Consider the following 22,004-nt stretch of genomic DNA (forward strand, 5'->3'; position numbering starts at 1 on the left):
AAAGTATGAATGAACAATACTAAGAGATTTGATTGGACTAGGAGAACAGAATAAACAGGAAAGGAAAAAAAGAGCCCACCAATTATGATGAAGAAAACAGGAGCTCAAAGCCTTTTCTTTAGTTTTCCCATTTATTCTCTCACTCATTCTTTAGATAATCATTCAGAAGTCCAAATATCAAGCTTGATATGACAGAATGGAGTTCCTTCCCGGAGAATGCTTAGGACTTAGTAGCTGATGGCACCCGCAGATAGGGAAAACGGGAAGAGATGATATCGTGGTGATATAGTTACTACAATTTAGTGCTTTTCACAGGATGTTTTCAGGGTTTAAGGAAGTTAGGTTAGACCTCCCGGAGAACATGACACCAGAGCGGAGTTTTGAAGGATGAGACTGGAGAGGAAGGGCAGTGGAAGGATTTTCCAGATGGAGATGGAGGCATAGCTTGAACAAAGATCTGAGCAAACAGTGCTGGTTTCGGAACGTGCAAGCATTCAGAATAGCTGGATGAATGCGGGAAGGTAATGTCAGAGCAGGAGACAAGGACCAGGGGCCAGATTGCTTATGCAGGACCCTGTGCTGTGAGGTATTTGTATTTCTTTCTGAACACACTACAGAGATACAATCTAATTTTCTTTACACTATAGGAAAGCGTACTCTTGGTGCAATGAGGGATGGGATGAGGGTAGGAGGCAAGAAGAATAAAGGCACTTGGGAGACTATTTCAAGTTAAAAAGAGAGAGAGCTGAAAGAGTGGGACTAAATTAAAGTGGACTGGGGAAGAACCAAGGGATTCAGGAATTTTGAAGGAGTTAGGGGAGAGGGAAGGAGTTAAGGATGAATGATGCGGGGCGCCTGGGTGGCTCAGTCGTTGAGCGTCTGCCTTCGGCTCAGGGCGTGATCCCAGGTCCCTGGGATCGAGCCCTGCATCAGGCTCCATGTTCAGCTGGAAGCCAGCTTCTTCTTCTCCCACTTCCCCTGTTTGTGTTCCCTCTCTCACTTGCTGTCTCTCTCTCTCTCTGTCAAATAAATAAAATCTTTTTTTTTTAAAAAAAAAAGGACGAATGATGCTAGGCGGCGTCGCAGGTTGTGGGACATTAGCTTCTTCAGGGGAGAGCATAGGAGCAGGTGCATATGTGTGTAAAGGTAGTACCGAGTTTGATTTGGAAAGTTTCAGGTTTTTTGTGCACTCTGTAGAACACCTAATTGGAACTGGCCAGGATATGTTTGGCTATGTCCACTTGGAAGTCAGGAGGAGGGCTTGGATTTGGGAATGTACAGTGGTCGTGGTGTAGAGAGATGAAGTTTAGGAACTGAGTAGAGAATGCAGCAAGCCCTGAGGGTGGTAACAATGTTGAGCCCTGGAGACGCTGACATTTAATAGGCCTTAAAATAGGAGAAGCCTAAGGAGGAAGCTGAGCTTTGGAAGCCTGCAATCAGAGGAAAATCAGTAGAGCATGCCCTCCAAGAAACCAGTGAGATGAGAATTTTAGGAGGAGGAAATGGTCCATGGTTTAAAATGCTGCAAGGAAGTTAGAATAGAGTCTAAAAATGCCCGTTGGATTTGGCTCCTAGGGAGTCATTGCTAAGAGCGGCCTAAGGAAGTAATATGGGAAGAAGAGAAAATACAGGTGTGTGGGGGATTTGTTAGTGTAGTTACTACTCTAGGATCAAGTTTAACCTGTCTCTCTGTTGAGGAGAGAACCGTAGAAGGAGAGATTTAGTGATAAGGAGCAGAAATGAGTCTTCCGTCAGCAAACATTTATTGAGCACCTGTTACAAGCCAGGTGCTCACTGCTCTGGGCTCAGAGTACATACAGCGTGAACCAGACAGGGCTACAGTTGGGTGCATGTGTGCACGTGTCTCACGGAAGACACATTTAGAATCACCTAGACATGATGTCAGGTAGTAACAAACAAGTGCCAGAAAGAAAGCTAAAGTAGGGTACGAGGATGGAGAGTGGGGCTGGGGGTGGGGGTAGAGGTGTGTTTCCTCTGGAGTGGTTAGGGAGGACATCACTAATAAGGTGACATTTGAGGAGAGAGACGTGAATGAAATGAGGAAGGACTAACTGCACAGGAGTCCAGAGTCTGCACTCAGGCTGAGAAGTGGGAGAGGATGGATCCCAAGTACTGATGGCAGGGTTAGTTGTCCTCAAGAGAGAGCCACCTTCCTCTGACGCAGGACAGAAACCCGTAAGGGCAAGCGACACCAGTGGCTGCCGTGTAGCCGCTGTTCCCCATGTGACAGACACTGGAGATCCTCATCCCTTTCAATTCTCCTGAATCCCTATGAGGTAAAGGTTGTCACCATTTTACAGGTGACAAAACAAAACTGGAAGAGGTTTTACCCGGCTCATCATTAGTAGAGCCTGGATTTACACTGCTTTTTGGCACTTCATGGTCCTGCCGTCGTCCTCCTGTAGATTGCTCCAAGCCTAGCGACAGACAGGTAAATTTGTGCAGTTTGTGGAGGGTGCCAAAGTTGTGAAGTGAGAAATTGAGGGGTGTCTCACCCACTGGACCCTCTTTCTGGTCCAGAATGTCTGCCAGGACCCTTGGTAAGGGGTGCTTGGACAGGGCTGTAAGGAAGGTGTCTGCCTTTTTCATAAATTCTTCCCGGGTGAGTTGTTGTTGCCCGTGTTCCATTCCTTTCCCTTCTAAAACTCCCCCGCCCTGTAGAAGTGTAGGATCGCCTTATTTGTGACTGCGGTTGTCAAAGAGGTTCTTGGAAACCAGTCTCAGGGCTGACGGTGGGCATAATTAATTATAAAAATACATATTCACCGTGGAAACTTTAGGGTGTATCTGACTTGTAGAGTTGCTTCCCATGTACTCTTTGCTCCAAAGGGCCTGATAGAGTTCAAGGGCTGGGAGCCTGTTAACAGCAAAGGTCCTTGTTCTTCCTGCCATCAAGTGTGTCTTGTGCTGTCCTTGTGAATATAAAGGACCGTGGGAGCAGTGTGCTGTATGTGCACTTGTCTGTGTGTGTCAAGTCCCATGTTCTTGAAATGAAATAGACCCCTGGGACCGAGCAGAGATTGTTGGAGTGGCAGAATTCTCAGGATATAGTAAATACAAATAATTTCTGAATGAATGGTGGAATAGTGTGTACCTGATGTTTTTGGGTTTTTTTTTTTTTAAGCGTCCATAACACAGCACAGCTTGGAAATGGCACAGGCGCTCTTGCAGAGTTTTTGGACTGGAGAGAGAGATAATAATAAAACAGAGTAACTTTCAAAATGTTCCTACTGAAACCTGGCACCCGTTTTTCTTAACAGGAGTATTGTTGGGTGAGTGTAAAAAGGAATGGGACCTTTAATATTTGCTTTTTACATTATCAGCAGCTTATCTCGTGAAGGTAATTAAATGCTGTGTTCATACATAAGCACTGAAATGCAGTGAGGAGAGCAGGTGTCCCACCAGTTTTCATATCATTCAGAAATCATACACATTACTTTCCCCCCGTTGACGAATTTCCTGGTTTGTACACACAGGTGTTTCAGAATATGTCTGTATTATTTTTCTAATTAAGTGGTGGGACCCTGAAGTTACTTTGTTCATTATTGAGCCCAGAGTATCTAATCACAGCTTTTGAGTGATGGCAGCACAGCAGCAGAAGCTGTAAACCATTTCTGGTATTGTGCGGAAGTACATGCTTTGGGTTATATTTGTCCATTCCTGCTACATAAAATTTAGCCTTGCAAAAAGATTACATAGTTTTAGTTTTATATTTTTTGAACATATGCCATAAAAGGGAGGTAAAAAAGTAGAGGTAACTTGAGGGAGTTCTTTGTAAATTATTAGATACTGTTTGGAGAAATGAAAGGCAGTAAATGCTTTCTGAACACCTACTGAGGTTGTCGATGATGTCTGCCATCTTGCAGGACGGCAGCGTGCTGGTGTGTGGCGATCCATCGGGGCTGCAGATAATTTCACGGTAATAACGTGAGGTCTGTCAAAGCTCGCTTCTAGTGAACAAGAGCAGTTATTCTTGTAGTAACATCATTCCCACTGAGATTTCACACCCACGTTCTCGCTCTCCCTCTTTCAGAGGGTGGGGTGGGGTCACCTATGCAGCATGAGTATCAGGGAAGGTGCTGGTAGTAGTATCTTGCTGGTGAACAAATCAGCGGCGGGGAGATTTGGTTTAGTCCTCCACCATTTCTTTTCTCCAGGCTTTCTCTTTGCTGGGTAATCAAGTTCAAGCCATACTTGGGTGAGCCCACCCCTTCCCCAGCTTGTGCTCTTCTTCCCTCTCTGATGACAGGTCCTGTGATGACACAGGCCCTAGAGCCAGTGGGCCTGTGCTCCTCGTGGCTCCCTCCGTTGCCCGGGCTCCGTTGTGACAGGCATGTTCACACTTCCCATGTCATTGAGCTTCCTCCATGGCCCAGCTTTACGTCCTACTGGCTTATTTCTTGCGATGGGTTCCTTAAAGTGGAGTCGGCAGATAAAAGGACTCAACGGTTTATGGATCTAGTGGCACCTTGCCTGAGTGCTCGTCAGGAAGCTTGAAGCAATTAGGGAAGTGCCGTCAGCAGTGATAAGTTGGACCTGTTTTCGCCACGTTCCTGGCAGTGCTGCGGCTCTGCTTATATGTGCATGCTAGTTTGTCATTCTTAATCAGAAACTGGTTTTTGATGGCTCTACTGCATTATACTTTAGATATTAAAAAATAATTTTTATTGGCATTGGTGGGGTTTTCTGTATTTTTTTAAAATGATTTTCATTTTGTTGGGCAGAATTTTGAGTACTTGTGTCCAATTATTGATAATATTCCTATTTATTAGTTGGAATTTATTTTTCCAGTTTCTTTCTTCATTTCAGAATTTGTGGCCATTTATAGTGGCTGAGAATGTTGGTTTTCTAGGGTCTGATAATTTGAAGTTGACAGATAAAGGAGATAAACTCGTACTAACATAATTTCCCTAGAACTGACTCCAGTATGATGAATATTAGGGGTAAAATTCTTTTAACTGCCCTGATTAAGAGCTCTTACCATTCCTTTGGAATTCATGGTTTTCTTGAAGTGAATACTTGTTTCATCAAATGTTAATCCTCACAGCAATTCTTAGAACCATCATTTCCTAACTTGACTTTCCCTTTTGATTTGGCCAGTTCTTCTCTGCCCTCTTCCCTTTCCCCCTGACTCTGCCCACTTTGCAGCTTATTAGTTTCTTGGATGCTATGCTGTTCGTGAACAGCAGTATCCTGGTAGCATTTTATGGTTCTTCTTACAGGAAATCCCTCTGACCCTTGGAGGAAAAAACCTAAATGGACAGACGTTAAACGGATAAACTGTAATTGTGGCCCCAAGGATGCTTGGAATCACAAATCCTTTATTTTTCTCAGTTTGCATCAAACATCATGAAGGCACTTAAAAAACAGTCCATCACACTTTAATCTTAAAGTTCTGCTTACTGCCTACACATCATGGTCATGGGGATATAAGAAATAATTATGAACATAAGGATAATTATGTACCTCCGGGATGGTTTCCTGAGGGAGTGGTGTTTTGTAGCTCTTTGAGATGTCCAGGAAATCAGAGTACACAGTAAACATGAGGCGGTGTCTACATCCGGGCTAGAGCTGGAAGCTGAAATTCTGGGATCCATCCCTTGTCTGTATATGAGGAAGGTGAGAGCTTTAGACCTGAGGTGGTACTACTAGTTAGTGATTCAGGCAGCCCCAAATTCCAGATTTCTTAGACGAGGGTTCTTTCTGGTTCCCGGGATTCCCCAAAGCACTTCTGGACCTCTAAAGCCGGGCTCTTACTGTTGTGGTGCATAAAAGTTATTTACGAGAAAAAAGTTCAATGTCATCATGGGTATTATGGTTGGGGTAGAGATGGGGGCTTAAATCTGGGTACAATAAAATCAGTCATTTAAAACTCATACCAAATATTGGAATGGAACTTATTTTGTCAAATAACATATGCACATGGTTTTAAAACATCAAATAATATAAGGGGGCATGTGATGAAATGCAAGACTGACCTCTCCTGTCTCACACCAGATTCCCTTCCTGGCCTTCAGGAGAACTTTAGCTCTCTTTTTTTTTTACTGTGTATATTTCTATTTCTTGATTTATCAATTATGACATGATTTAATCANTACTGTGTATATTTCTGTTTCTTGATTTATCAATTATGACATGATTTAATGATCTCCTTCCAGAAGAAATGAGAACTTATTTTTACCCCCTCTCTCCTACTCCTCTCAGTATAGTCACATCATTATTTTAGGTTCCTCTTTTAGTTTCCTTTGTAATTTAATATGCCAGCATCTTTTATAACTTATTTTATCTACAAAGATAGTGTCTTTGACTCCACCCATCTGAAGCAATAAATAGGGTTCAAGATAGGGTTAGGTAGGGTTAAGACCATACTCTGGGGGAGACACCTGGGTGGCTCAGTTGGTTAAGCGTCTGCCTTCAGCTCAGATCATGATCCCAGGGTCCTGGGATCGAGTCCCGCATCAGGCTTCCTGCTCCGCGGGGAGCCTGCTTCTCCTCTGCCCCTCCCCCTGCTTGTGTGCCTGCTCTTGCTCTCTGTCTGACAAATAAATAAATAAAATAAAATTAAAAAAAAAAAGAAAGAAAAAGATCATATTCTGGGGGCTGGCTGTTGACTATTGTTAGATGATTGTAAACGTTCTGTAGAAGCAACCTCTGCTGTGTTTTCCTCACGTGTCACAGTTAATCCTGAGGTCACCTTAAATTTTGGATTTTACCATAATCTTTGCCTTTTTTAATGTTTTACAGGTGTAAGTACCTTCCTTCAATAGATGATAATGAAAATACAAAAGAAAGAGAAGCAGGTAAGTGATCACATCTCTTTCATGTGAATGCATCCAGCATACACTCACTGGTGCTTCTTCACCAGAAACAGTTGCTGGCAGTTGGGGCTTATCTCTGAGCCTCTGGTGGCCACCCTGCTGCTGCTTTTCCCCGTTCTCCACGTGGTCACTGAGTGCTCTATTCTGAATGACTTAATTTTTACTTATGCTTAGGTCAGCTCCATCTAGGAATAAGTATAATGAAGGCTGTAAGTCAAAATATTATTCAAAATCAGGGGCGCCTGGGTGACACAGCGGTTAAGAGTCTGCCTTCGACTCAGGGCATGATCCCGGCGTTATGGGATCGAGCCCCACATCAGGTTCCTCCGCTATGAGCCTGCTTCTTCCTCTCCCACTCCCCCTGCTTGTGTTCCCTCTCTCGCTGGCTGTCTCTATCTCTGTTGAATAAATAAATAAATAAAATCTTTAAAAAAAATATTATTCAAAATCAGCTATGTGGAAGAGAAATTTTTCTTCCCCTGGAACAGCTTTCGGAGATGTGGTCAGTGCTTTATTGTTTATGTATTTATTATTTTGGATGTTTGGTTAATCTAAAAGCATTCTCATTTAGAAAATTCATACTCCTAATGATCTGTGGAGGTTTCCTCCTAGACAAAATAGTAAACTAATTGGAAGGATGTGAACACCGACTGTTTCGCATTTGATTTCTTGAAGAGGAGGGGAATTGATAAAAACATTTGGCCTGTGTGCGCCATCCTGCCAAAATCTTTTCCTTAGTTGATACTTCTGTGTTCCAGGTGGTTCCATATTCAAAGGAACCCAGAGGCCCCAACCAGTGTGGCTCAGGGAGGAGAGAAGGGACCTGCCTCCATCTCTTTGAAACAGGCTATCTCTGATAGGCTGGTTTTCCTTTGACAGAATTGAGTGACAGTCCAGTAACTGGGGATATCTGAACCCCTGCCCTCCACTGAGACTCTGTGCAAAGAGGTTGGGTGGGATCAGCCACTTCGCTCTCCGCTTCTAGGGAGCACTGCCTAGTCAGATACAGGGTGACCTGGGGATGTGGTTACAAGGGTTATTCTCTGTTCTGTCCCAGTGGATAGTGAAACCAAACAAAACAAGTTGTTTTAGGAAATAATCGACTCATCTGCTGCCAATTCTTAACAGGAAGAGCGATGACGAAGCAGTGTCCCCACACTGGTTTCTTCCTATCCTGGCTCTCTGGCGTCATCCGCTGGTACACAGACACCACAGAGAACGCAGTTCCATCTGCCAGGAGTTTATCCTGTGGAGATACTCAGACAAGTGTCAACTGGGTCGGAACGAAGGTTTTCACTGCTGCTTTGTTTATAGCAGCAAAACAAAGTGTCCATCAAAAAGGGGTGTTTAAATCATACCACATCCACCTAGTAGAATATTAAAATCTTGTTAAGAACACATTGCTGAAGAGAACCCCAAGCCTTCAAAACTATCATCATTTATGACACATGGGCAAGTTTATATATATATATTTTTAAGATTTTATTTATTTATTTGACAGAGAGAGTATAAGCAGGGGGAGCAGCAGTGGGAGGGGGAGAAGCAGGCTCCCCACTTAGCAGGGAGCCCAGTGTGGGATTCAGTCCTAGGACCCTAAGATCATGACCTGATGCTTAACTGATAGAGCCACCCAGGCACCCTGGGCAGGTTTATATTTCTTAAAANGCGGAAGGCCGATGCTTAACTGATAGAGCCACCCAGGCACCCTGGGCAGGTTTATATTTCTTAAAACATTCTTTATGATAAGCTTTTATTTCAGTAAAAACAATTTTTTTTTTTTAAGTAATCTCTATACCTAACGTGGGGCTTGAACTGAGGACCCCTTGTTCAGGACTCTCATGCTCAACCAACCAAGCCAGCCAAGTGCCCCTCTCACTAAGAGAACTATTTACCAAAATGACACCGGCATGAATTGACAGTTCTTTCTCTTGAGATTTTACTGATGCCTGTGAAGACCTTCATGGGTCAGCCAGCTGTGGCGCTGCCTCCGTTAGAGGGGTTTTCATGTAGACCGTACTAGTGATGAACAGGGCGGGGTTGCTCTTAGCAGGTGGTACTAGGGATGGTAGGGGGGTGGAGTCACCTTCAGGAGGAGGTGATCCTGCTTCTGTTCCAGGTACGGGTGATAGACCACACTGATGACTGAACTGCAGGGCGTGAAAATAGAAACTATGTTCATGCCCAAGCAATCCGTAGGTACTGGGATCGAGCATCTGTGTAGAGTTCATTGCCTGACAGAGGTCACTGTGTAACTTTGAACAGGTTCAGCCTGTTTTTCTATCGCCTGAATGGGAGCAATCATACATGGCTTACAGGGTACTGGATTAAATGGGTAGCTCATCAGTTACTTGGCATTCAGTGTGTCAGTGGCAGGCAAATCATCCAGTAGAATGAGATTAACCATCACACTTTGTCCTTTCCCCTACCGTGTTTCTAAGGTGTTGGAAGTAACAGCAAAAAGGTCCACTCTTTAAAAACTCTCATTCCTACAAATTCATTTTCCCCCTTCTCTGGAGGAGGAAAATGACATGTTAAAATATGTTCCAATCTTGAAAAATCCTCATTTCCTTGTCCAAAATTTTATCAAGGTAAATTAAACTGAGATGAAAGATTTTACAAGTTAATCAGAACTTAGTAATAAGGGGCGCCTGAGTGGCGAAGTCGTTGGGCGTCTGCCTTCGGCTCAGGGCGTGATCCCGGTGTTATGGGATCGAGCCCCACATCAGGCTCCTCTGCTGTGAGCCTGCTTCTTCCTCTCCCACTCCCCCTGCTTGTATTCCCTCTCTCACTGGCTGTCTCTCTCTCTGTCAAATAAATAAATAAAATCTTAAAAAAAAAAAAGAACTTAGTAATAAATAATCATACTTCTTATTAACCAGAAAGGGCATAACAGGAGTCGTGTGCCAAGGACAAAGGGTTTAGAGATTGACTCTGTATTGCCTAAAGAAATGTTCCAAGAAAAATAAACCTTAATAAAACATTTAAAAATGAGTCGGGCGCTATAGTCTTTTATCTATATCAAAAAATAAACTTCTTCTCCTAAGAAATATGCATTTTAATCCCTAAGAAGACTAAGCAGTATTAGGCAGAAAAACATTCTGCTAGAGGAATACAATGTGAACGCTAATCGCTGAAAACCTTTGTGGCACTACTGATGTGTAACAGCTATAACTACTTCTTCGTAAGGGGACAGGTCTGAAGTTCAGGGTAGCGGCAACAAACCTATGGTAAGAAAGTACTGGTTTTTATTCATCCCAGCTCCTTGCATGGTACTGAGAGAAATACAAAATGTGGTTAATATTATTTGATATATGATACAGGTAAGAGGATTTTGGTGCACATATCCAGTTCATGAGCATGCGCGCGACAGGAATAGGTAATACCGTGAGTAGGATTAAAACCTGGAGCCGTGACCAGAAGGTTAAACCAGACTTGCAGTAATTAGGAGAGAACCTTGTCTCAAACCCCATGACCAAAAGTCGGATCAGTAGAGCCCGTCATTCTGAGACTTCTAGAAAATGAAAAGGTGTGGGAGGGTGTGGTGGGAATCTCAAAGACCTTTGGATTAATAGACCCTGTTTCCTTCTTTAGAGTGAATAGGGATATAATTTATTCACTAAACACATATTTGTTGAATTTTCCCAGCAGTTATTCATCAAAAAATGTTTGAGGGTCTGCTTGGGGCCTGCTACAAAATTGACTTAAAGTTAGATTTTCTTTTCTCAAGAAAGTTTAGTTTGGTTACAAACAGGCAGTTACAGTAGGACATGGCATATGCCTCAAAAGGGCCACGGTGTCTGCATTGCGGGTGGAGGAGTGACGCTCTGGAACTGGAGAGTATGGAGGTTTGGGGCATGTCAGCCCCACCAGAGAATCTGAGAGTGTTTTAAAGAGGTGGTGTCTTCTGGGTAGAGCCGGCTTTAGTCGGGTTGTTTCTGAGGATCCAGGAGGAAAGCTTGGGAGGGAAAAGAGTAGTATATGGTTGGGTTTGGGAAGGCGAAGCATATGATAGTAAAGGAGAGTGGACAGGCCTGGAGTGTGGAGTGCTAAATTTTGGGTGGTGACCAAAGATAAACTAAGATAAGAGGCATGGTGGATTGGGGTAGCTCAGTTGGGTAAGCATCCCGACTCTTGATTTTGGCTCAGGCTGTGGTCTCCGGGTCGTGGGATTGAGTCCTGCATTGGGCTCTGTGTGCAGTGCAGAGTCTGCTTGAGATTCTCTCTCTCCCTCTCCTTCTGTCCCGCCCCTTCCCCCACCCCTGCACTCTCTCTAAATAAATAAATAAATAAATAAATAAAATCTTTTTAAAAAAAATGTGGATTTCACTGGCCATCAGATTCCCAAACAAATTGGTCCCAGCTGTGCTCTCCTGGGGGAAGATGAGAACTCCCATCCCTGAGATGGTGTGTACCACCAATATATCACCAAATAATGACACACAATTCAGAACAGTGAAAGAGGCAAAGTTGATCATGTGGATGAATAAATAATTCATTTCTTAGACTTTTCAGTGTCACACTGCAGAGGGTCTTAAGGTGAGAGCTAATACCAGTCAGACCTTCCATTTGGCAGTCATTGGAAGGCCTTTTCAGCATGCCTAAAGAGGGAGTGTTAGTATATTGCTTAGTGGAACCAAGATTTTAAACAGCCTCACCCTGGAGTCATGTTTCAAAAGGACTTAGAAGGGACCTTACCCAAATTCTCCCTCCTCTAAAGAAATAAAAGAAATCTGAGCATTGAATGCTTTTCTCTATCTTTTGACATACCTTGACAGATATTTTGTTGTCCTAATTCTTTCTGTATTCTGAAACATACTTGAGAAGCCCAAGCACAGTGATGAGGATGGTAAAAGAATGTTGACTCATTTCATATGAAGTATGATGGATGAAACTAGGATTATGTAGCCTAAAGAAGGGAAGGTTTAAAAGCATCCTGTAAAGAAAAGAAATTAAATGTATCTGTTGCTGGACCTGTGGATGCGAATGGTCACGGGGGGGGGGCATTACTGGAGGGCAGGCGAGGTACTTATAAAGTATTGTTTTCGTTCTCTCCTTACTCTTCCCTGTCTGCATCTAAATTTAATAATCTACCTCCCCCCGGTTTTTGTTACTGCCTGGAATTAACAAGGTTTAGATTGACTTTGCAGATCTGGAGAAGTTGCATCTCTGAGACTCTTGAAACGTCGTAAGAGAAAAATGCCCCCTACTCCCTGGTTTTAAATACAAAAATGTGATAATAGAGGTGGGGACTAAGAATGACACATTCTAGGACTTTGGCAAGAGGGAGTCTGAAGCTTTCAAATCTGTCCACCACTCTTCAGTCCTTAATTTACCAGCTTCCCAGCAGCGTTTGATACCTGTAATCATTCTGCCTTGAAGTGCTCTCATCTTCTGGCTTCTGCGATACCACACTTCTCTTACTTTTTTCCCCACTGCATCACTGACCTGATTGCACCCTCTGTAGGTTCTCTTTCTCACCCTCTCTGTAGATTCTTCCCCCGGGGGCCCTTAATATTAGTGCTTGTCAGGTTTTGGTCCTGTTCTTCTTCTCTCTTTGTCCATTCTTCCTGGGCAGTCTGATTCATTCTTATAGAAATGTCTTTTGGAGGGGGACGCCTGGGTGGCTCAGTCAGTTAAGCGTCTGCCTTCGGCTCAGGTCATGATTCCAGGGTCCTGGGATTGAGCCCCCGCATCGGGCTTCCTGCTAGGCGGGGAGTCTGCTTCTCCCTCTCCTCTGTCCCTGCTCATGCTCTCTCAAATAAATAAATAAATAAATAAATAAATAAATAAATAAAATCTTAAAAAAAAAGAAAGAAAGAAATGTCTTTTGAAAGTGTATGCGAGGGGCGCCTGGGTAGCACAGTCGTTAGGCGTCTGCCTTCGGCTCAGGGCGTGATCCCAGCGTTGTGGGATCGAGCCCCACATCAGGCTCCTCCTTTAGGAGCCTGCTTCTTCCTCTCCCACTCCGCCTGCTTGTGTTCCCTTTCTCGCTGGCTGTCTCTCTCTGTCAAATAAATAAATAAAATCTTAAAAAAAAAAAAAAAGAAAAGAAAGTATATGCGAGAACCTCTTGAATACCTCTACCTGCATTATCCTTAGATGCCTTGAAACTGACCTCTCCTCCTCCTGGTGCTAACCAGCTGTGAATACCTGAGGAGCCACATCAGGGTCAGAATGCCTGCTCTATCATCCAGAGCACAGGACTCCTAGGGAAAGAGGGATTGAATATTCTGAATGGAGGAGGGAACACACACAGGGTTGGACATTGTTCCTGGGTCTTGCTCACCCAGCACAGCTTGCTTGCCAAATGACTGAACTCAGTACAATGGCAGTAAGAATGGGAAGAAAATGTGGGTTTTCACCTTTAGTCTATCCCATGGTCAGATAACCGTAGGAAATATTCTTTCAGAAGAAGGTGAAGGTGAAAGAATAAGACAGTCCTAATTTTAATTGGAAAATAACTTTTGCCACCTGCCAATGTCTCACGCCGACTCATTAATAATAGCAGTGGTTCTTATTTTCATTTGGACTTTTTTTTAAAGATTTTTTATTTATTCATTTGAGACAGATAGAGAGAGAGCATGAGCAGGGGAGAGGAAAAGGAGAGGGAGAAGCAGGCTCCCCACTGAGCCAGGAGCCTGCCGTGGGGCTTGATCCCAGAACCCTGGGATCATGACCTGAGCCGAAGGCAGACGCTTAACCATCTGAGCCACCAGGTGCCCCTTTATTTGGACTTAAGTCAGAAGGTCTCAATTTAGATAAGCTATTCTACTCATTTTTATGTTGAGCTAATTTCTTGACATTAAGTAAGTCTAAACATAGAACATTTTCATCTTCCTGCTGGAGAAGATGGAAGACCATGAGGAAGGCAGCGCAGGAGCTGGGCCTTGCTTACCACTGAAGCGCTTGGGGATGGGGAGTGTGCGGGGGCCTTTCCGACGTGAGGGCAGTGAGCACTCTCTTTGCCCAGCACTCAGTTGAATGTGATCGCAGTGCTGGTGCCTTTCATATTCTGCCTTTGATTCCTGAATCATGGTAATTTGGAGGAGTGTGAATTGTTTGGCAAAAAAGCTTTTCCTGTTCATTATTAAAGTCTTTAAGATTTTTCTATTACATGTATGTGAAAATATTTTTATTACAAGTATTGTGAAAGTAACATCCTTGTTATTGAAACTGTAGATGTCTATATAGAAAAATTAAATAACCAAATTTGCACAGACTCCAATGATTACTGCTAACTTTTCGTCGATTTTCTTCCATTCTTTATTCTATACGCAGGAAGTTGTCATTTTTGTTTACATGTACAATTTTATAGACTTCCTTTTTCTGTTTTTCACATGGAAAAGACTCATTTCATTCAATAACTGTATGATTGCATTTTACCATAAGCCACAAAGATTGGGGAATACCTCAGTCACTGCCTTGTGAAGCTTAACATTTTAGTCATGGAGACAGATGGAAACAAATAATAACTTTCAGAAAGTTATAAAGAAAGAAGTGAATGTTACCCACAGTCCTATCACCCAGACATATGATGGTTAACATCCAGTATGTCTCCTCAATTTATTTTAAAAAGGTAGTGTTGAAAAATAGCATTTTTAAAAAACAAAAATGGGATTAGATCATAGATTTTTTTCCCCACTTTCCAACATGTTGTGGTCTTTTTTTTATGTTAACTAAAACTTTGTAATTAATAATAATATAATACAATATAATAATATAACAATGGCTGTATAATACTGTTCCATATGATGGATGTGCTATTAATTTAAGCATTTTACTGAAGATTGACAAATAGGTTATATATAGTTTTTTCCCCCTCTATTAGAAATTCTGTATCAGATATTCTAAGCCTTTGGAGAACCTAATGTTTCCTTAATTTCTGTTGTAAAAGAGAAATCACTCAGTTTAAAAGCATATCCATAATTAAAATTTTGGTATTGTTGCTCTACTCCCCTGCAAAAGGCTTTTTAATAGTTGATGGAGCTGTCAGCAACGTCCAAGAGGACCATTTTCAATCTGTCTTTATATTGGATTTTTAAAAATTGAGATATAATTCATGTTCTGTAAATTCTATTATGCTTTTAAATTGTGCGACTCGGTGGATTTTAGTATAGTTACAAGATTGTATAAAGATCACCACTATTTGATTCCAGAACATTTTTATCACCCCCAGAAGAAACCATATGCCCATTAGCAGGGACTCCTCATTTCCTCTTCCCTCAGGCCCTGGCAACCACTAATTTACTTCGTGTCTCTATGGATATGCCTATTCTGGGCATTTCATATAAATGGAATTATACAATATGTAGTCTTTTGTACCTGGCCTCTTTCGCTTGGCATAAATTTTCAAGGTGTATCCATGTTGTACCCTGGGTGATTTTCTTAATTATTTTGACTTTCAAGTCTATTTTGACTTTCAAGTACTTGAGTGATTCTTGGGGGAATAACCCTGGTTTGTCTTGGACCTGTGTTTGGGAACCATTGACCTAGGCCATAATCTCTCCATTAGTTCTTAAATCCTTTACAACTGACCCAGATCCAGTTTTTCTGGATTCATATCTTTAAGTGTCTTTTCCAGGAATATCATAGGTTGCTAATTTTGAGTCGAAGAAGTGGGTTTTATTGCTAACAGTGCGGTTTGTGAGCTAGTGTTGTGTTGTTGGGTGTCTTTGTTTTTATTTATCAGTTGGCTTCTCCATTTCATCCTGTGTTCTAGGTGCTTGTCTCTATTTAGTAAATTGTCAGTATAGTGTAAAATATTGTTGGTACTGTGGTCTATCATTGCCAACTCTTCCCTCTAGGGCCGTTTTCGAAGTGATGATTTACTATCCTTCTTGGTAGAGGCTGAAAACAGTTTATTAAGGCTCTTTGTCTCTTCTCCACTGGTCTTGAGACACTTGGAAGAAATATTTTTTGTCAAATTTTTTAATCCTCATCAGGTATCTTTTCCAAGCCCCTCAACAGGGTGCCTTAAAAATAAATACACTTCTGGTGGGTTATTGACTTTGGGGATTTAATTTTATTTTTTCAATACTAATATCTTACTTTTGGGATACTTCTCCCCTTTTAACATTGACTAATTGTGCTGCATTTCTTGGGGTTCCCTTCTTCCTGTAGGATGTCCCCACTCTGCCATTCCTTAGGAATATAACTTTTTTAAAAAATATTTTATTTATTCATTTGCCAGCGAGAGAGAGAGCGAGTGAGCACGAGCAGGGGGAGCAGCAGGCAGAGGGAGAAGCAGACTCCCTGCTGAGCAGGGAGCCCAATGCAGGACTCAATCCCAGGACCTCGGGATCTTGACCTGAGCCAAAGGCAGATGCATAACCGACTGAGCCACCAGGCACCCCAGAATATAACCTTTTGACAAGTTGCTTCATCTCTCTGACCTGACTATCTTATCTGTAAAATGGGGGGTAGAGCTGATGACTGTTTGTGATTCCTTAGAGTAGAATTGCTGGGATGTCAGGTAGTTTTTACATTTATAAAGAACTACCTGACCTTTTCCCAAAGTGGTTGTATAGGCCAAGTCCATTTATCATTTCTAACCAAGTCCAATCATGCTGGTCTGGTGGCCTAGCAATCATTACGGTTTCCTGGAATGTATGTCATTAAGTGCTCAGTGAAGTGAGCCCTAACTTTTGGCCAGAAGGTTCAGATCCAAGTTTTTCTACGCACTAGGTATATGTTTCTGGGTACGTCACCTAACATCAGTAATCTTTTTCTTCATATATAAAATAGATGTCTTTACACCAACCTTTCAGGATTGTTGTAAAGATTAGAGATATCAAGAAGCATGCTTTGCATAATTCCGTGTATATCCGTATGATACATGTCCAATAAATGTTAACTGTTACTGCGTAATGATTGAATATCCAGTTTCCACTACCTACCTCCATTTGCCTCCGCTTTGGAGTGCCCTAGCCTTCAAAAGATAGACCTTGAAATGAGGTACGAATTGAAAAGAGGGTCCCACTTTTATCTAGAGAGCTGCCTTGGTGGAATTAGATCTTGAATATGTTGTCTTTGAAAAGCTTCTTTAATAAACTGACTTGTATCTCATGCTTTTTTAGTGTATCCACCCTTGCATGCTAAGCAAAAACTTGTTTCCTGAGGGTCAAGTGTCCCTGGCACAGAATTCATTAATATCCCACGGATGGCTGTGTACTCTCAGGTTCTGAGTTTCAAGGGGGTACCAATTACTGCACTCTTGGGTTTCTTGTTGCCTTATTTTTTCTTTTTCTCTTCTTTTTTTCTTTTTATTGTGGTAAAAAGTGTAACATAAAATTTACCATCTTGACCACTTTCTTGTATTTGATTTTAAATTCCTTTTAAGTTTGCTTAGCTTCTCCTTTTCCTAAGCCATCCTAAGTACTGAATTAGCAGTGAGGTAGTCAAACTGAGTTTTCTTTTCTTTACTTTTTTCTTTTCTTTTTTCTTTTTTTCTTTCTTTCTTTTTCTTTCTTTCTTTCTTTCTTTCTTTCTTTCTTTCTTTCTTTCTTTCTTTCTTTTCTTTTCTTTTCTTTCTTTTCTTTTCTTTTCTTTTCTTTTTTCTTTTCTTTTCTTTTCTTTTTTTTCTTTCTTGTAGCGAGTGCTGCCAGANCTTTCTTTTTCTTTTCTTTTCTTTTCTTTTTTTTCTTTCTTGTAGCGAGTGCTGCCAGAATGACCAGTACTTTCTGGACTTAGGCTTGTTTATGACATTGGACCTTATTTATGATAAAGATCCAAAAAAATCCTTCTTTTCTTTCATCTTTTTCTCATGGGATTTTCAGTGTTATGTTTGGGAGTATTGGACTAGGAAAGGGAGCTGCAAAACACAGAAGGGGAAACATGCAGCTGAATTTTGCACTCCATCACTCCCAGGGTGGGCCAGGAAGTCTGAGCACAGATTGGGTAACCAGAACACTGGAAGGAAGCCACGCCACCTAGGCAAGTGTCTGTGCCCTTTAGCACACACCAAGCCTCTTGTTAGGGGAGCAGACTAGTCACAAATGGTGCTGTTCCTAAGCCATCATGCAAAGATGATCGTAGCCGGCTTCCTGGAAAGCCTGCTTGTCCCTCCCAGGCTCTCCTTAAATTATTTCTTTGTTCCCAACCCAGGAGAGTATGCTGTTGCCTGAAACCAGCACCCACGTTATCGGATTATTGCCAGCCTTAGCTCGGTTATGAAATGACAGATGTACTCTGATACCAGACCTGAAAGTCTGAGATGTGACTTCTGCTTCCAGAGGAATGTTTCCTGAAGGCGGTCACCTTGGGAAGCTGCACCTTTATTTCATGGTGCTCAGAAAAGCTTTGGAACTTCCTTTTTAGGAAGATGCCTTCGGCTTCTGTGGCACAGTCTTTCTAACGGCATCTGTACAATAAAGCTTTCTCCTATACGGGCAGCGTGTTTTTGTTTTGTTTTGTTTGTTTTGTTTTGTTTGCAAGTGGCCAGAGGTTATTTGGCACTGCATCTGGGGGCTTAGATGATCATACAGAAAGAGGAACGCCACTTTCAGTTAAAAAGGAAAGATGTAGTTGAGTGGTCCAGGTTTTCTTGTTGAAAATCAAATCAGCTGAATGTTGATGCAGCTTGAAGATGCACGAGAGCAAAGATTTGGGGAAATCGGCACCCTGCTGAGTTTGCCCCTGCATCCTTGCCATCCAGTGATACCACTTTTATTTATGAGGACATTGGAGTAGAACTTTTGTGTACTCGCATGAGAAATGCCATTCTGGGTCAGAACAGTGTGCCTAGAATCTAAAGGTATCTTGTGGGACATCATTGTTGTTGCTTGTTCTAGACATGGGACTTCTAAGGTGTTTCACATTTTGGCACATAACATGGAAATCCTTCAGAGTGGTAGGGTTTTGTTTTGTTTTTTTGTTTTTCATTTTTACATATGAATTTTTAATATGCTCACAGTGGCTTGGTGCAGGTCCACAAGGGCAAAGGCAAACACAAAGTGTGTGCTGGTTGCCACTATCTCCCCAAGACCTAGCACATGAAGAACTAACACACGTTAGGAAATGAGTAAATGTTGAACAGATCCACGCATTCAAATGTCATAGCACTCTTTAGTATGAAGCATGCAATGAAAATAATATGCTTGTTTCTCTGTCTTTTACAGTTGTCAAATTTAAAAGTTCTGAATCACTCCCCGATGTCTNGCATTCAAATGTCATAGCACTCTTTAGTATGAAGCATGCAATGAAAAAATAATATGCTTGTTTCTCTGTCTTTTACAGTTGTCAAATTTAAAAGTTCTGAATCACTCCCCGATGTCTGATGCCTCTGTCAATTTTGACTACAAATCCCCCTCCCCGNTGATGCCTCTGTCAATTTTGACTACAAATCCCCCTCCCCGTTTGACCGCAGCACTGATCAGGAAGAGAAAATTGAAGATGTTGCCAGTCACTGTCTGCCTCAGAAGGACCTGTACGCTGCTGAAGAGGAAGCCGAGACCCTTTTTCCTAGGAAAATGACATCCCATAATGGAATGGAGGACAGTGGAGGGGGAGGCACTGGAGTAAAGAAGAAAAGGAAGAAAAAGGATCCCGGAGAGCAAGAGGGTACAGCAAAGGGAAGCAAGGACAGGGAGCCCAAGCCAAAGAGGAAGCGAGAACCTAGAGAGCCAAAGGAACCCCGGAAGGCCAAGGAGCCCAAGAGGGCCAAGGAGCCCAAGGAGCCTAAGCCGAAGGATGGAGCCAAGAAAGCGCGGAAGCCCCGGGAGGCCTCGGGCACCAAGGAGGCCAAAGAGAAGAGGAGCAGCGCCGACTCCATAGCCAGGACAAAGTCCAAGAAGGCCAGGTGCGTCTCTTTCCTCCCTCTCAGCACGCTTGGCTCTGACTACACAGAATGGTTTGCCTTTGGCCTCACTCCAGCCCCTGGACATAATTCTACTACTTTCATCCAGAATGAACCACTTTCTCACCTCCTAATGAGAGAAAGATAACCTTAATAACCGTTCCTTTTGGATTAAGAAGAATTAGAATACATTTGCACTCACAGGGTGTAAGGGAAGGGACATCAGAGGTGACACACAGACGGCAGTGGTTTGGGGGACAGCATCAGTGTGGAGTGGCAGAAGGCAGCTATCAGGACGGTGCCCAGTCCTGGGAATCCGTGTGCGGGCAGTCTGGGAGAGCCGTGGGCATGAGCAGACAGAAGAGGACTGCCCAGCTTCCCTCGGCCACAAGCTCTCTAGTGTGGGACCACTCCTGGTCTGTTTCTCTCATTCAGCGTCTAACACAGTGCCTGACACATCAACAGGTGCTCAGGAAGGGGTACGTAAATGAGACCAGTGGAGACCACAGTAGAGAGCTCAGAGGGCCTGGGTATAGATTCACTGCAGGGTGGGTGGCGTTAAGGGTCCTGGCTAGAGATCCTGTCAGGATACACATGTACTCTTCACTCCAGAAACTCTGTATATGTCGTCATGTACAAATGGAATGTTTTTCATTTTGTTTCTTTCTGAATTCTTTGTGCAGGACATTATATTTAAACTTTCTGAGGAAATGCAAAGCAAAAAATATGTAACCTCTATATAGTTAAAAGGAACTTAAGGAATTTAAGTTTCTAAAATCTCAGCTCAGAGGCAGAATGTAGAGCAGAAGCACCATAAAAACACAGAAATTGCTGTGAATGCTGACATTACAATGAGACCGTCAGACCTGTGTGGGATCAGGCATGGAGGAAGTAAGTTTTAAAGAGAAGAAAACATTTTGGATGGTTTATGCTATGACTCAGAATTTACTATATAGTTCCGTTCATTTTCAGAAGGATTTTGTTGGGACCAGATGGATAATTTCATAATCCAAGTTAAAACTGCCTTATAATATTCATTCCCTTCGGCCTGGTAGGGGATTTCATCTTTTGTCTCTCATAGAGGCTTGGGGTGTGGGGTGATCCTAGGAATGTAGTTTATAGACAGGACCTAAAGTACCCTATAAATGGTCAAGAGATGTAGGTATAAAAGTCAGGATTCTCACTAACAAGAAACTTCGGGGCTCTGTTTCTTAGTGAACCTAGTGATCATACTCTGATCTGTGTGTCTCTGATGTAGCAGAGTGAGTCTCTGTCTTCTGCTACAACTTTCATCTCCAGGTTACTTTGGAGAAGCTGAAGTGGTTGGTTCTTCAGGGTAATAACACATGTGAGGGAGAATCAGATGTGAGCTAATGGGGTGACTTTCAGAAAACAGAGGAATCCCTGAGGGTAGTGTTTTAGGGTAGTTGGAGGAGAGTTTTCACAGCTCTACTAAGGATTTTGGTTTGTTTGTAGAAGGTATTCGAAAGCCATAGGTATCCGAGCTCACTAACACTGGTCTCTGGCGTTTACCTGCTGAAAGCATTTCACATTTATTTGGTGTGAGCTCTGAAACAAGGAGATGAGCGTACAGACATTGCCATAAGTTCCATTTGGGGACCATGAGGAGGCATGTCACAAAGCAACTTTAGGTGTCCTATACATGTGTAGCAATACTAAGGGAACCTGTCTGTGATCTAAGTAGGCTGTATACAATACAAGTGAACTGGAGAAGTGCTCGGTAGTGTTTCCAAGGGCTGCTAACTTCTGGCAGCAGCAGACACCCTTTGAGAGGATGCTGGCAGAGCTGGTTGTCTCTTCAGCAATGTGGGCAAGTTACATGAGGCTTTCTGTCTTGATTCTGGGGCTATGTAAAACTGTCTTGTACCATGATAGAATTCTATGTAGCTTGGTAGGATTTTGTACTGGTGAGCCTTTCATTTCTTGTCCTTTGTTAGTAAATTGCTTTGGTTCCTTTAATTAAAGATCCCACTGGTCAACAGAAGCAGTTCTAGTTATGAAAGGACATTAATTGAAAAAAAATGTTGGCAATTGAGTCTCAGTTTTTTGTGCTCCTTGATTTACTGTCTTGTAGGTTGGCTCAAGTACATGTTTCGATTTGAGTAGTTATTGATTAGACCTGGATATTGGTAGTTGCATATCATTCACTCAGCACTTGGATTATCGTGGGAACTCCATAGTTGATTTAAGGCTTCCAGTCTTTTCCACCTTCAGTCCATCTTGCCAGCTTCCACTGGTGAATCTTTTGGAAGCACTGTTACCTTATTTCTGTTTGTAGTTGGAAAAGGTGGTGGATCAAATGCCTTCATCCTCTCTTCCTTCCAAATCAGTTTGAAAATAGTCAACAGAGA

At 42.5% G+C, this 22,004-nt stretch overlaps 1 protein-coding gene across 3 annotated transcripts in view; it reads left to right on the plus strand.

Annotated features, from left to right (window-relative positions):
* The window catches only part of CHD6 (chromodomain helicase DNA binding protein 6), a 176,700-nt gene that overhangs the window by 33,044 nt on the left and 121,652 nt on the right, over positions 1–22,004 (plus strand). For 2 of the 3 annotated variants that reach the window (XM_034641311.1, XM_034641312.1), the window contains exons 2-4: positions 6,766–6,821; positions 19,074–19,138; positions 19,180–19,635. In XM_034641311.1, coding sequence (XP_034497202.1) covers positions 6,789–6,821; positions 19,074–19,138; positions 19,180–19,635 — 554 coding nt within the window. In that variant the 5' untranslated portion in view covers positions 6,766–6,788. The other variant, XM_034641310.1, reaches the window with a different exon arrangement.

The sequence above is a fragment of the Ailuropoda melanoleuca genome, chromosome 13 (genome assembly GCF_002007445.2).
Source record: "Ailuropoda melanoleuca isolate Jingjing chromosome 13, ASM200744v2, whole genome shotgun sequence".
Taxonomy (NCBI): Eukaryota; Metazoa; Chordata; class Mammalia; order Carnivora; family Ursidae; genus Ailuropoda; species Ailuropoda melanoleuca.